At 46.9% G+C, this 16,810-nt stretch overlaps 1 protein-coding gene across 4 annotated transcripts in view; it reads right to left on the minus strand.

Moving 5' to 3' along the window:
• LOC121586432 (arf-GAP with dual PH domain-containing protein 1) overlaps nt 1–16,810 on the minus strand; it is a 72,810-nt gene that overhangs the window by 17,132 nt on the left and 38,868 nt on the right. For all 4 annotated transcript variants that reach the window (XM_041903134.2, XM_041903126.2, XM_041903117.2 and 1 more), the window contains exons 3-4: nt 12,540–12,631; nt 11,280–11,362 (exon numbers count right to left, since the gene is read on the minus strand). In XM_041903134.2, coding sequence (XP_041759068.2) covers nt 11,280–11,362; nt 12,540–12,631 — 175 coding nt within the window. The remainder of the gene's footprint in view (nt 1–11,279; nt 11,363–12,539; nt 12,632–16,810) is intronic.

The following is a 16,810-nucleotide window of genomic DNA, read 5'->3' on the forward strand; positions in this document are numbered from 1 at the left end:
TATCTATCTATCTATCTATCTATCTATCTATCTATCTATCTATGTCACGATCGTCGTAGAGAGTAGACCAATGCGCAGCGTTAGTTGCAAACATATTATGTATTTAATGAATGCACGAACAAAACAACAAAACGAAAACGTGACGTCCTCGGTATAACACAACCGACACGGCAACAAACCAAAAACGGAACAAGATCCCACAAACACGAATGGAAAACAGACTGTTTAAATATGGTTCCAAATCAGAGACAACCAGCCACAGCTGACACTCGTTGCCTCTGATTGAGAACCACACTGGCCAACATAGAAATAGAACACATAGACCTACAACACAGAACTAGAATACAGTGGGGAAAAAAAGTATTTAGTCAGCCACCAATTGTGCAAGTTCTCCCAATTAAAAACATGAGAGAGGCCTGTAATTTTCATCATAGGTACACGTCAACTATGACAGACAAATTGAGAAAAAAAATCCAGAAAATCACATTGTAGGATTTTTAATGAATTTATTTGCAAATTATGGTGGAAAATAAGTATTTGGTCACCTACAAACAAGCAAATTTCTGGCTCTCACAGACCTGTAACTTCTTCTTTAAGAGGCTCCTGTGTGCTCCACTCGTTACCTGTATTAATGGCACCTGTTTGAACTTGTTATCAGTATAAAAGACACCTGTCCACAACCTCAAACAGTCACACTCCAAACTCCACTATGGCCAAGACCAAAGAGCTGTCAAAGGACACCAGAAACAAAATTGTAGACCTGCACCAGGCTGGGAAGACTGAATCTGCAATAGGTAAGCAGCTTGGTTTGAAGAAATCAACTGTGGGAGCAATTATTAGGAAATGGAAGACATACAAGACCACTGATAATCTCCCTCGATCTGGGGCTCCACGCAAGATCTCACCCCGTGGGGTCAAAATGATCACAAGAACGGTGAGCAAAAATCCCAGAACCACACGGGGGGACCTAGTGAATGACCTGCAGAAAGCTGGGACCAAAGTAACAAAGGCTACCAACAGTAAAACACTACGCCGCCAGGGACTCAAATCCTGCAGTGCAAGACGTGTCCCCCTGCTTAAGCCAGTACATGTCCAGGCCCGTCTGAAGTTTGCTAGAGTGCATTTGGATGATCCAGAAGAGGATTGGGAGAATGTCATATGGTCAGATGAAACCAAAATATAACTTTTTGGTAAAAACTCAACTCGTCATGTTTAGAGGACAAAGAATGCTGAGTTGCATTCAAAGAACACCATACCTACTGTGAAGCATGGGGGTGGAAACATCATGCTTTGGGGCTGTTTTTCTGCAAAGGGACCAGGACGACTGATCCGTGTAAAGGAAAGAATGAATGGGGCCATGTATCGTGAAATTTTGAGTGAAAACCTCCTTCCATCAGCAAGGGCATTGAAGATGAAACGTGGCTGGGTCTTTCAGCATGACAATGATCCCAAACACACCGCCCGGGCAACGAAGGAGTGGCTTTGTAAGAAGCATTTCAAGGTCCTGGAGTGGCCTAGCCAGTCTCCAGATCTCAACCCCATAGAAAATCTTTGGAGGGAGTTGAAAGTCCGTGTTGCCCAGCGACAGCCCCAAAACATCACTGCTCTAGAGGAGATCTGCATGGAGGAATGGGCCAAAATACCAGCAACAGTGTGTGAAAACCTTGTGAAGACTTACAGAAAACGTTTGACCTGTGTCATTGCCAACAAAGGGTATATAACAAAGTATTGAGAAACTTTTGTTATTGACCAAATACTTATTTTCCACCATAATGTGCAAATAAATTCATTAAAAATCCTACAATGTGATTTTCTGGAGAAAAAAAATCTCATTTTGTCTGTCATAGTTGACGTGTACCTATGATGAAAATTACAGGCCTCTCTCATCTTTTTAAGTGGGAGAACTTGCACAATTGGTGGCTGACTAAATACTTTTTTTCCCCACTGTACATAGAATCTACACACCCTGGCTCAACATATAGAGTCCCCAGAGCCAGGGTGTGACAGTACCCCCCCCCAAAGGCGCGGACTGCGACTGCGCCTCAACATAGACAAACCAGGGGAGGGCTGGGTGGGCATTCCTCCTCGGAGGCGGTTCCGGCTCCGGGCTTGACCACCACCCTTCAATACTCCCCCCGTAGCGCCCCTGGTCCGGTCTGGCCCCGCTGGCTGGAGCTGGACTGGACATCGTAGGAGCGGATTGCTTCAGCTCCGGTGTGGAGCAGCTGACCGGTACCTGACCAGGCACCGGTGACCCAGGCACGGGTTGTGCCGAACTGACGATGCACATCCCTGGCTTGGTGCGTGGAGCAGGAACGGGCCGGACCGGACTGACGACACACACCCCTGGCTTGGTGCGTGGAGCAGGAACGGACCGGACCGGACTGACGATGCGCACCCTTGGCTTGGTGCGTGGAGCAGGAACGGGCCGGACCGGGCTGACGATGCGCACCCCTGGTTTGGTGCGTGGAGCAGCAACGGGCCTTACCGGGCTGACGACTCGCACCCCTGGCTTGGTGCGAGTGGCAGGAACAGGCCGGGCCGGGCTGACGACTCGCACCCCTGGCTTGGTGCGAGTGGCAGGAACAGGCCGGGCCGGGCTGGCGACGCGCACCGTAGGCTTGGTGCGAGTGGCAGGAACAGGCCGGGCCGGGCTGGCGACGCGCACCGTAGGCTTGGTGCGAGTGGCAGGAACAGGCCGGGCCGGGCTGGGGACGCGCACCGTAGGCTTGGTGCGAGTGGCAGGAACAGGCCGGGCCGGGCTGGCGACGCGCACCATAGGCTTGGTGCGGGGAGCAGGAACAGGCTGGGCCGGGCTGGGCTGGCGACGCGCACCGTAGGCTTGGTGCGAGTAGCAGGAACAGGCCGGGCCGGGCTGGCGACGCGCACCGTAGGCTTGGTGCGTGGAGCAGGAACAGGCCGGGCCGGGCTGGCGACACGCACCGTAGGCTTGGTGCGAGGGGCAGGAACAGGCCGGGCCGGGCTGTGGACACGGATAGGAGGCCTGGAGTGAAGAGCGGCCACAACCCGTCCTGGCTGAATGCCTACCTTCACACACTCTGTGTGAGGCATCCGCACAGGACGTACAGGGCTGTGTACCCGTACTGGCATAACAGCACGTGACACTGGCGCAGGATATCCGGGACTGAGGAGAGGCACTGGAGACCACGAGCGCTGAGCCGGCACACTCCGTCCTGGCTGCATGCCCACCTTCGCACGACACGTGCGGGGTGCTCGCACAGGACGTACCGGACTATGCCGGACCACTCGTGGCACAGTACGCAGCTCCGCATACCGCGGAACCTGCCCAGTCCCATGCTGCCATGCCTGAGTACGGGGAGTTGGCTCTGCTCTCCATCCAGGCTCCGCCAACCTGCCTTCTGGCCCCCCAAACCCGGTGGCCTCCTCTCCAAATCTCCCCAATCGCCCTGTGGCAGCCTCCTGCTGCCCAGTCGCCCATGCCGTGTGCCCCCTCCCTAAACATTTTTTGCGGTTGCCTCTCGTCCGACCGACGACGACTCTGTTTACGCCGTTGCTCCTCTCTACGTCGCGCCTCTACCGTCTCCCTCCATGGACGGTGATCCATCCCGGCCTGGATTTCCTCCCAGGTCCAGGACCCCTGCCCGTCCAAGATCTGCTCCCACGTCCAGGCTGCCTGCTCCTGGACACGCTGCTTGGTCCTGGTATGGTGGGATCTTCTGTCACGATCGTCGTAGAGAGTAGACCAATGCGCAGCGTTAGTTGCAAACATATTATTTATTTAATGAATGCACGAACAAAACAACAAAACGAAAACATGACGTCCTCGGTATAACACAACCGACACGGCAACAAACCAAAAACGGAACAAGATCCCACAAACACGAATGGAAAACAGACTGTTTAAATATGGTTCCCAATCAGAGACAACCAGCCACAGCTGACACTCGTTGCCTCTGATTGAGAACCACACTGGCCAACATAGAAATAGAACACATAGACCTACAACACAGAACTAGAATACATAGAATCTACACACCCTGGCTCAACATATAGAGTCCCCAGAGCCAGGGTGTGACAATCTATCTATCTATCTATCTATCTATCTATCTATCTATCTATCTATCTATCTATCTATCTATCTCCCCTCCCTGTCTCATACATTTTCACATACAGTGCCTTCGGAAAGTATTCAGACCCCTTAACTTTTTCCACATTTTGTTACGTTACAGCCTTATTCTAAAATGGATTTTTTTTAAACATCCTCAACAATCTACACACAATACCCCATAATGACAAAGCGAAAACATGTTGTTAATTTTTTTTACCCTTTGCTATGAGACTCGAAATTGAGCTCAGGTGCATACTGTTTCCATTGATCATCCTTGAGATGTTTCTACAACTTGATTGGAGTCCACCTGGGGAAAATTCAATTGATTGGACATGATTTGGAAAGGCACACACCTGTCTATATTAAGTCCCACAGTTGACAGTGCATGTCAGAGCAAAAACCAAGGCATGAGGTCGAAGGAATTGTCCGTAGAGCTCCGAGACAGGATTGTGTCGAGGCACAGATCTGGAGAAGGGTACCAAAAAATGTCTAGAGCATTGAAGGTCCCCAAGAACACAATGGCCTCCATCAATCTTAAATGAAAGAAGTTTGGAACCACCAAGACTCTTCTTAGAGCTGGCCGCCCGGCCAAACTGAGCAATCGGGGGAGAAGGTCTTGGTCAGGGAGGTGACAAAGAACCTGATGGTCACTCTGACAGAGCTCTAGATTTCCTCTGTGGAGATGGGAGAACCTTCCAGAAGGACAACCATCTCTGCAGCACTCCACCAATCAGGCCTTTATGGTAGAGTGACCAGACGGAAGCCACTCCTCAGAAAAAGGCACATGACAGCCCGCTTGGAGTTTGCCAAAAGGCACCTAAAGACTCTCAGACCATGAGAAACAAGATTCTCTGGTCTGAAGAAACCAACATTGAACTCTTTGGCCTGAATGCCATGCGTCATGTCTGGAGGAAACCTGACACCATCCCTATGGTGAAGCATGGTGGTGGCAGCATCATGCTGTTGGGATGTTTTTCAGCGGCAGGGACTGGGAGACGAGGCAAAGATGAACGGAGCAAAGTACTGAGAGATCCTTGATGAAAACCTGCTCCAGAGCGCTCAGGACCTCAGACTGGGGCGAAGGTTCACCTTCCAACAGGACAACAACCCTAAGCACACAGCCAAGACATCGCAGGAGTGGCTTCGGGACAAGTCTCTGAATGTCCTTGAGTGGCCGAGCCAGAGCCTGGACTTGAACCCGATCTAACATCTCTGGAGAGACCTGAAAATAGCTGTGCAGCAACGCTCCCCATCCAACCTGACCGAGCTTGAAAGGATCTGCAGAGAAGAATGGGAGAAACTTCCTAAATACAGGTGTGCCAAGCTTGCAGCGTCATACACAAAAATACTTGAGGCTGTAATCGCTGCCAAAGCTGCTTCAACAAAGTACTGAGTAAAGAGTCTGAATACTTATGTAAATGTGATATTTCCGTTTTATTATTTAGCCAAAATTACTAAAAAACAGTTTTTGCTTTGTCATTATGGGGTATTGTGTGTAGATTGATGAGGGGGAAAAAACTATTTAATCAATTTTAGAATAAGTCTGTAACCTAACAAAATATGGAAAAAGTAGAGGGGTCTGAATACTTTCCGAAGGTACTGTTTACTCTATCAATGGATGACATACTACTAATCCCTATTTTCAATCTTCCCATCCAGCACCCCTCAAGTTTCATACCCCCAACGTCTCTCCTTCCTCCTCTGTCCCCTGTTTTCTCCTCCCTCTCATCTCTCCAACCCCTGGTGACAGAGGTTGGCGTCTCTCTTTTTCCCAGTCAGACGTGATTAATTCACCTTGCATTACCTCATCGATCAATAACAACCCCCTCTCCTCCACCTCCTCCCTTTTCTCTGCATACAGAATCAATACCGCCATCGAGCACTGGGGAGGCTAGTTTACCACCACCCTCCCTGCTCTGCAGAAGGATAAAGCTAACAGAACATACAGGGCCCTGAAGAGGGCAGAGAGGCGACATATGTATGGATGAGGGTAGGAACTATGGATCTATTCCTTTTAGCCTTGGGTACAGCTGATGCAAATGTATAGATAATGCAAATATTATGTGATGCAAATAGATATAAACAAATACAAATCTCCTGCCCAATGCAGCCAGACATACAGCTGTGTGTGTGTGTGTGTGTGTGTGTGTGTGTGTGTGTGTGTGTGTGTGTGTGTGTGTGTGTGTGTGTGTGTGTGTGTGTGTGTGTGTGTGTGTGTGTGTGCAATTAAGGTGAAAGGAAAGGAGTATGTGTGTTTTAGATTTTACTATCCTTGTAGAGACCAGAAGTCCTCACAAGGATAGTAAAACAAGTGGGGACATTTCGCCGGTCCACACAAGGAAAAATACTATTTTAGGATCAGGGGTTAGGTTTAGGGTTAGAATTAGAGATAGGGGTAAGGGTTAGCTTTAGTTTTAGGGGTTTGGGGTTAACGGTAGTGTATGTGTATGTATGTACAGTGGGGAGAACAAGTATTTGATACACTGCCGATTTTGCAGGTTTTCCTACTTACAAAGCATGTAGAGGTCTGTAATTTTTATCATAGGTACACTTCAACTGTGAGAGACGGAATGTAAAACAAAAATCCAGAAAATCACATTGTATGATTTTTAAGTTATTAATTTGTATTTTATTGCATGACATACGTATTTGATCACCTACCAACCAGTAAGAATTCCGAATCTCACAGACCTGTTAGTTTTTCTTTAAGAAGCCCTCCTGTTCTCCACTCATTACCTGTATTAACTGCACCTGTTTGAACTTGTTACCTGTATAAAAGACACCTGTCCACACACTCAATCAAACAGACTCCACCCTCTCCACAATGGCCAAGACCAGAGAGCTGTGTAAGGACATCAGGGATAAAATTGTAGACCTGCAGAAGGCTGGGATGGGCTACAGGACATTAGGCAAGCAGCTTGGTGAGAAGGCAACAACTGTTGGCGCAATTATTAGAAAATGGAAGAAGTTCAAGATGACGGTCAATCACCCTCGGTCTGGGGCTCCATGCAAGATCTCACCTCGTGGGGCATCAATGATCATGAGGAAGGTGAGGGATCAGCCCAGAACTACACGGCAGGACCTGGTCAATGACCTGAAGAGAGCTGGGACCACAGTCTCAAAGAAAACCATTAGTAACACACTACGCCGTCATGGATTAAAATCCTGCAGCGCACGCAAGGTCCCCCTGCTCAAGCCAGCGCATGTCCAGGCCCGTCTGAAGTTTGCCAATGACCATCTGGATGATCCAGAGGAGGAATCGGAGAAGGTCATGTGGTCTGATGAGACAAAAATAGAGCTTTTTGGTCTAAACTCCACTCGCCGTGTTTGGAGGAAGAAGAAGGATGAGTACAACCCCAAGAACACCATCCCAACCGTGAAGCATGGAGGTGGAAACATCATTCTTTGGAGATGCTTTTCTGCAAAGGGGACAGGACGACTGCACCGTATTGAGGGGAGGATGGATGGGGCCATGTATCGCGAGATCTTGGCCAACAACCTCCTTCCCTCAGTAAGAGCATTGAAGATGGGTCGTGGCTGGGTCTTCCAGCATGACAACGACCCGAAACACACAGCCAGGGCAACTAAGGAGTGGCTCCGTAAGAAGCATCTCAAGGTCCTGGAGTGGCCTAGCCAGTCTCCAGACCTGAACTCAATAGAAAATCTTTGGAGGGAGCTGAAAGTCCGTATTGCCAAGCGACAGCCCCGAAACCTGAAGGATCTGGAGAAGGTCTGTATGGAGGAGTGGGCCAAAATCCCTGCTGCAGTGTGTGCAAACCTGGTCAAGACCTACAGGAAACTTATGATCTCTGTAATTGCAAACAAAGGTTTCTGTACCAAATATTAAGTTCTGCTTTTCTGATGTATCAAATACTTATGTCATGCAATAAAATGCAAAATTAATTACTTAAAAATCATACAATGTGATTTTCTGGATTCTTGTTTTAGATTCTGTCTCTCACAGTTGAAGTGTACCTATGATAAAAATTACAGACCTCTACATGCTTTGTAAGTAGGAAAACCTGCAAAAGATTTGCGAGAGAAAAAAACATATGGGGGATTGGAAGTGATGCAGACAATTACATTGATGGAAGTTACAATCTATTTGCAATATTAAAGCTGATCTACCCCTTAAAAAAAAAAGATAGTAAAACAAACGTGTGTTTGTGTGTGAGTGTGTGCGTGTGTGTGTGGGACGTGTGTGTGCATGCTTGTGCATGCAGATGCGACACACCTCTGTATTTCACGCAATCTGTCATTGCATTGGTTAGTCCCGTTTGGGATTCATGCTATATTCTGACAATTATCCATTGTATTGCTTAACCAGTAACTGTAGCAGTTATGGTGTATGTTTATTGTGGTGACGTCTGTCTATTTGATTTCCTTTTAGTACCTATAATGATGATCTATCCATGTATCCGGTTTAAGTGCGCATTGGTATGGTTTCGCTCCAATTGGGTGCGCTGGGGTATTGTGGGTATATAAGCCCGTTCTTTACCGTTATCAGGAGGACTGCTATTGTAAATATTCTCCAGCAGTAATTTCACTGGACAGCACTTGTAAATAAAACCTTAATTCTGCACCTTACTTTATTTCTGGTTGTTCTCTGGTGCTTAAACCCTCCTAAGTTAGACTGTCGGATCCCGTGATATCTTAACAGAGTAGCCTAGTAATATTTTGCTGAAACAAAAAACGGCATGTATTTTGTGCGCATACAGTTCAAGCTTACACACTAATGCCAGATAAAAAATGATGAAAGAAAAACCTCAATGTAGCCTATAGATATGAATTGCACAAGAATTCTACATTTGTGGATTTTTATTGCATTGTTTTCTCTTTACCCATCCGCTCTTCTTCCACACACTATTGCATGACCCTAAACCTGCCCACCCTGCGGATATAACCGTAGGGACTGCGGGTTATGAGTCAACCCGCGTATCACTAGTGTGTGTGTGTGCCCAAGGAGGAAGTTGAATCTCATAGTAAACAGATGAGGTCCTCTTTAATCAATGAGAGTCCAGTCTGGCTCCAATAAGAGCGAGTGTGCTTTCATGCAATGAAATAAGAGCATGAGTCATTCACTAACATTAACACTTACAGTGCCTTGCAAAAGTATTCATCCCCTTTGGCATTTTTCCTATTTTGTTGCATTTTTATTTGGATTTCATGTAATGGACATACACAAAATAGTCGAAATTGGTGAAGTTAAATGAAAAAAATAACCCCTTTGCTATGAAGCCCCTAAATAAGATCTGGTGCAACCAATTACCTTCAGAAGTCACATAATTAGTTAAATAAAGTCCACCTGTGTGCAATCTAAGTATCACATGATCTGTCACATGATCTCAGTATATATACACCTGTTCTGAAAGGCCCCAGAGTCTGCAACACCACTAAGCAAGGGGCACCACAACAAACCTGCCAAGAGAGGGTCACCCACCAAAACTCACGGACCAGGCAAGGAGGGCATTAATCAGAGAGGCAACAAAGAGACCAAAGATAACCCTGAAGGAGCTACAAAGCTCCACAGCGGAGATTGAAGTATCTGACCATAGGACCACTTTAAGCCGTACACTCCACAGAGCTGGGCTTTACGGAAGAGTAGACAGAAAAAAGCCATTGCTTAAAGAAAAAAATACGCAAACACGTTTGGTGTTCGCCAAAAGGCATGTGGGAGACTCCCCAAACATATGGAAGAAGGTACTCTGGTCAGATGAGACTAAAATTGAGCTTTTTGGCCATCAAGGAAAACGCTATGTCTGGCGCAAACCCAACACCTCTCATCACCCGAAAACACCATCCCCACAGTGAAGCATGGTGGTGGCAGCATCATGCTGTGGTGATGTTTTTCATCAGCAGGGACTGGGAAACTGGTCAGAATTGAAGGAATGATGTATGGCGCTAAATACAGGGAAATTCTTGAGGGAAACCTGTTTCAGTCTTCCAGAGATTTGAGACTGGGATGGTGGTTCACCTTCCAGCAGGACAATGACCCTAAGCATACAGCTAAAGCAACACTCGAGTGGTTTAAGGGGAAACATTTAAATGTCTTGGAATGGCCTAGTCAAAGCCCAGACCTCAATCCAATTGAGAATCTGTGGTATGACTTAAAGATTGCTGTACACCAGCGGAACCCATCCAACTTGAAGGAGCTGGAGCAGTTTTGCCTTGAAGAATGGGCAAAAATCCCAGTGGCTAGATGTGCCAAGCTTATAGAGACATACCCCAAGAGACTTGCAGCTGTAATTGCTGCAAAAGGTGGATCTACAAAGTTTGACTTTGTTGGGGGGGGGCTCAAGTTTGAGACATACCCCAAGAGACTTGCAGCTGTAATTGCTGCAAAAGGTGGATCTACAAAGTATTGACTTTGTTGGGGGGGGCTCAAGTTTGTTTCACAAAAAAATATATTTTGCATCTTCAAAGTGGTAGGCATGTTGTGTAAATCAAATGATACAAACCCCCCAAAAATCCATTTTAAGTCCAGGTTGTAAGGCAACAAAATAGGAAAAATGCCAAGGGGGGTGAATACTGTCTGTCTCAGCTTAGTAAGAACATAAACAACCACCAAGGAAGATTTCAAGGCCAGACATATTCACTCTGCTTTCATCCTATGTCTCAATCTCATCCTTTCTTGAATTCATAGTTCACAAAAAGCATTTCTGCGGACACTGTTGAGTGCAATGGTTAAAAAAATTATCTGACTTGATGATGCTTGGGAAAGGATTTATTTCGTTTTCAGAGAAGGACTATTTGTTGGTTTGATTTTGCATAGCTCTGCATCCATAGCTTTGCATAGGCAAAGCTTGTGTGTGTGTGTGTGTGTGTGTGTGTGTGTGTGTGTGTGTGTGTGTGTGTGCGGGCAATGAAGGTGAAAGGAAAGGAGTATGTGTGTTTTTGATTTTACTATCCTTGTCAAGACCAGAAGTCATCACAAGGATAGTAAAACAAGGACAATTCTGTGTGGGGGGACATTTTGCTGGTCCCCACAACAAAAAAGGCTATTTTAGGCTCAGGGGTTAGGTTTAGGGTTAGGGTTAGAATTAGGGTTAGGGGTTAGGTTTAGGGTTAGGGTTAGAATTAGGGTTAGGGGTTAGGTTTAGGGTTAGGGTTAGGGTTAGGAGTTAGGGTTAGATTTAATATTTGGGGTTTGGGGTTAAGGTTAGGGTTATGTGTATGTGTGCCAGCTCACCTGCAGAGTACGGCTCCTGTTTCTCGATGAACTCAAACTCGTTCCTCTCGTACCTGGCTCGGATCCACTGCTCCCGCAGCAGCCTGGAGAACAATGAAGCAATGGATGGGTTTCACCTTCTCTCACCTTTCTCTATAGCACAGGTGCCATGCTGTTATGTGAATGGATGATGACCTAACAAGCTGGGAGTTTGGGACACAGGCCACATTTCTACTTATCTCGCTGTGACAGATTCTCCTTTCATCTTCATTGCCCACACACACACACATACATACACACACACACACACACACACACACACACACACACACACACACACACACACACACACACACACACACACACACACACACACACACACACACACACACACACACACACACACACACACACACACACACACACACACACACACACACACACACACACACACACACACACACACTCCTTTACACCTTTAATCCTTTACTCCAGGATAAAGAGATTGATTAGTATGAGTAAACAGATTAATAATAGAAGATCTATTTTTGGTTGTGTGTGTAGAGGCGTGAACATCACCATGACAACAGCCTCTCTCTCCTCGCTCTCTCTCTCTGATAGACCTACATACAGTTTAAAAACATATATTTGAGATGTTCCTATCATTCTTTCATGCCTCTTATAATCATGTCAGTATGGTCAGACAGTATTTAGCAGCTTTTCTGAACCCACAAACATCAGATTAATCAGATTAAAGTAATCCATTCAATTGACACAGAACCAAATCTGCCTCTCAATATTCCCTCTCTCACATGTAATATGCTTATTGGGTCATTATTGGCACCCACAGAGAAGAGTAATGGCACAAACACAAAGACAACACACTGTTTTTCAAGAGGCATAACTCGGTGCTGTCATTGTACTAGTCACACTTCACACTTTTGCTTCATCTCTTTCTCTCTCTGTCTCTCTCTCGCTCGCTCGCTCGCTCTCTCTCTTTTTCTTTCACAGGCAAACGCATGCACATACACACACACTCGCACACACATACACCAACAACCAAACACACAGACACACACACATGCACACACACACACAAACACAAAGGAAGAAGAAGTACTGCAGCGTGTTACATTTCAGTGCTGGTGTGAAACATTAAACGTTTTACAGTAACAGCACTTGACACAGCAGTGATGTCTTTGTATACCACTATCTGTCTACATACTAATCGACCAAACGTTGCTATTACATCATTATAACTCAGTGATGTGGGTGACTTACTTGCAGTCTGTGTGTTTGGGTCTGTAGTAGAATGCTGGAACCTTCTGTTCGTACTTGGCTTTGGCTGCTTCATTACCCATAGCAGCCATTAGCTGAGGACAGATGGAACAATAAAGATTTCTCGGTTTTAATACAAATCAATGAATGCATTGAATGAAACCAATTACGTATATAAACCCTGGATTGCTGATGCTATGTATTGGCCATTGAGAGGCTTTGAAGCCACCGATCGGCCATTTTGGCACTCCCCAGTAGGAGCAGTCTTCCATAAGAATGAATGGAATTCTACAGTATTTCAATTAAATGTTTCAAGGACAAAATTAGATGTATTTAAGTATTTTTTGTTGTAGTGGGGACAGTAATATTAGTAATCTCAAAAAATTATACATTAAGGAAAATGTTTTTATGTATTTTTTTTTAATTTATTTTGCTCACATAGTATAATTTAAAAGTATGCATTAAGGTGTCTGTAATAGAATACATGTGGCAAAAACGAAAGTAGTCATTAATAAATGCATTTCTATAGCTTCCAAAATAATTGGTGGGGGAGTGCCAAGTTGGAGGCACGGTGGCTTCAACACTACGCCCCTCCATCAGTCATATAGCATGTACAGTGAGGGAAAAAAGTATTTGATCCCCTGCTGATTTTGTACGTTTGCCCACTGACAAAGAAATTATCAGTCTATCATTTTAATGGTAGATTTATTTGAACAGTGAGAGACAGAATAACAACAACAAAATTCAGAAAAAAGCATGTAAAAAATGTTAGAAATTGATTTGCATTTTAATGAGGGAAATAAGTATTTGACCCCCTCTCAATCAGAAAGATTTCTGGCTCCCAGGTGTATTTTATACAGGTAACGAGCTGAGATTAGGAGCACACTCTTAAAGGGAGTGCTCCTAATCTCAGTTTGTTACCTGTATAAAAGACACCTGTCCACAGAAGCAATCAATCAATCAGATTCCAAACTCTCCACCATGGCCAAGACCAAAGAGCTCTCCAAGGATGTCAGGGACAAGATTGTAGACCTACACAAGGCTGGAATGGGCTACAAGACCATCGCCAAGCAGCTTGGTGAGAAGGTGACAACAGTTGGTGCGATTATTCGCAAATGGAAGAAACACAAAAGAACTGTCAATCTCCCTCGGCCTGGGGCACCATGCAAGGTCTCACCTCGTGGAGTTGCAATGATCATGAGAACGGTGAGGAATCAGCCCAGAACTACACGGGAGGATGATCTCAAGGCAGCTGGGACCATAGTCACCAAGAAAACAATTGGTAACACACTACAAGGTGAAGAACTGAAATCCTGCAGCGCCCGCAAGGTCCCCCTACTCAAGAAAGCACATATACAGGCCCGTCTGAAGTTTGCCAATGAACATCTGAATGATTCAGAGGAGAACTGGGTGAAAGTGTTGTGGTCAGATGAGACCAAAATCGGGCTCTTTGGCATCAACTCAACTCGCCGTGTTTGGAGGAGGAATGCTGCCTATGACCCCAAGAACACCATCCCCACCGTCAAACATGGAGGTGGAAACATTATGCTTTGGGGGTGTTTTTCTGCTAAGGGGACAGGACAACTTCACCGCATCAAAGGGACGATGGACGGGGCCATGTACCGTCAAATCTTGGGTGAGAACCTCCTTCACTCAGCCAGGGCATTGAAAATGGGTCGTGGATGGGTATTCCAGCATGACAATGACCCAAAACACACGGCCAAGGCAACAAAGGAGTGGCTCAAGAAGAAGCACATTAAGGTCCTGGAGTGGCCTAGCCAGTCTCCAGACCTTAATCCCATAGAAAATCTGTGGAGGGAGCTGAAGGTTCGAGTTGTCAAACGGCAGCCTCGAAACCTTAATGACTTGGAGAAGATCTGCAAAGAGGAGTGGGACAAAATCCCTCCTGAGATGTGTGCAAACCTGGTGGCCAACTGCAAGAAAGGTCTGACCTCTGTGATTGCCAACAAGGGTTTTGCCACCAAGTACTAAGTCATGTTTTGCAGTGGGGTCAAATACTTATTTCCCTCATTGTGACGTCACGAGAGGCTACACAGCTTTCAGCGGGATTGCTCAAGTAGTGCAAGGAGACAAGGTTCAAACAAAACAAGGATTTTATTATAGGTCTTGGGAAATTAACGAAAATATAACAAAATTCTGTTCTCTTGTGGCTCTTTAAGGGTTAACAGTTCAGGGATGTCTCTTCCACATCCAAAATCATAATTCTCACTCGCTCAGATAACTTTTCCCCAGCCTTACTGTAGTCCACGTTGCAGCTAGTGGCCAACCCAGCAAAAAGTCCTTCCAAATGTCTCTCACGTATTTCCACAGGTGCATATATCCAAAGGTGAGTATTTCCCAAAGGTAAGTATCTCCAAATCCTTATATTCCTCATGGAAGTGGACGTGCAGCACTCTTGTCCTCCAGAGAGCCCAGGTTGGAGACTGTGTCTCTTCCCTTCCCAAACCTTCAGCTCATCAGCTCCTCATTTGTTTCAGCTGCGTGGGAAGATTGGCCATAGAGGGGTGGAGTTCCCGACCATACCAGCAGATGGAGCCATAGCTGTCTGGGTTTGCAGCCACCTCAGGGGGATGTAACGTCCCTCCAGGACACAGCCTCTCGTGACATCACACATCCCCCTCCTCGGGACCGACGTCCTCGTCGGGGTAAAGGCAGCGAAGAAGGCATCACGCCGGGAGAGGGCGTCCGCATTGCCGTGGTGCTTGCCAGCCCTGTGGACAACAGAAAAGTTAAACGGTTGCAAGCTCAAAAACCATCTGGTTACTCTACTGTTTGATTCCTTGTTCTTGGCCATCCACTGCAGAGGGGCGTGATCAGATACCACCATGAAACGTCGGCCCAGGAGATAGAACCGAAGGGACTCCAGGGCCCAGACTACAGCCAGACATTCTTTCTCCACCGTTGAATAGTTCTTCTCTCTTGGAAGTAACTTTCTGCTTAGGTAGAGAATGGGATGTTCTTCACCGTCATGTGCCTGGGTGAGGACAGCACCCAGACCCACCTCCGAAGCATCCGCTTGGACAATGAATTCCTTCTTGAAGTCTGGTGCCACCAGGATCGGACTGGAGCAGAGTGCTCGCTTCAGGTTGAGGAAAGCCGCCTCCGCCGCAGGGTTCCACTTCACCATTCGTGAGTGGCGTTTGGTCGTCAGCTCCGTCAACGGTGCAGCTATGGTAGCAAAATCTGCAATAAAGCGTCTATAGTAGCCAGCGAGGCCCAAAAATGACCTTACTTGCTTCTTGGTGATGGGCTGCGGCCAGTCCTGTATGGCCCGCAGTTTGGCTTCCTGTGGTTTGACCAACCCCCCGCCCAATGGTGTACCCCAGGTAGTTTGTCTCACTGAAGGCCAGCTTGCACTTCTTCGGGTTTGCCGTGAGCCCTGCTTCCCTGAGCGAATCCAGCACCGCTTGTACCCGGGGTATGTGGCTGGCCCAATCCGGACTTTGTATAACAACATCATCCAAATAAGCCGCTGCGTGCCTCTTGTGGGGCGCAAGGACTCGATCCATCAGGCGTTGGAACGTGGCAGGTGCCCCGTGGAGACCAAACGGAAGTCGGGTATACTGGTAGAGCCCCTCCCGGGGTGGCAAAGGCTGTCTTCTCCTTAGACGCCGGGGTCAGGGGCACCTGCCAGTAGCCTTTTGTGAGATCAAGAGTGGTTAGGAAACGAGCATGCCCCAAGGAGTCTATTAAATCATCGACACGAGGCATTGGGTATGCATCAAATTCAGACACTTCATTCAACTTTCGATAGTCATTACAAAATCGTACTGAACCGTCTGGCTTGGGAACTAGTACGATGGGACTTGCCCAGGCACTGTGGGACTCTTCGATTACTCCCAACTCCCGCATCTTCCTTACCTCCTTCTGTATAACCACTTTCACGAGCCTCTGGCACGCGGTACGGGCGCTGGTTTACCGTTCGGCCAGGCATGGTGCGGATCTCATGTTGGACCACCTCTGTGTGACCGGGAAGGGAGGAGAAGACATCCTGGTTCTGCTCCACGAGTTCCAGGACCATCTGTCGTTGATGTGGGGACAGATTTGGACCCAGCTGAACCTCTTCTCGCGCCGGTTCCTTGGTCTCTGTGGGGGTAGACAGCTGAACAGCGCCTCTCTGGCGTGCCACTTCTTTAAAAGGTTAACATGATAAATCTGCTCAGTTTTTCTTTTATCTGGTTGCCTCACCTTGTAGTTTACTTCTCCCATGCGTTCAATGACCTCATATGGTCCTTGCCAGGTTGCCAGGAATT

Source organism: Coregonus clupeaformis, chromosome 2, assembly GCF_020615455.1.
Source record: "Coregonus clupeaformis isolate EN_2021a chromosome 2, ASM2061545v1, whole genome shotgun sequence".
Lineage (NCBI taxonomy): Eukaryota > Metazoa > Chordata > Actinopteri > Salmoniformes > Salmonidae > Coregonus > Coregonus clupeaformis.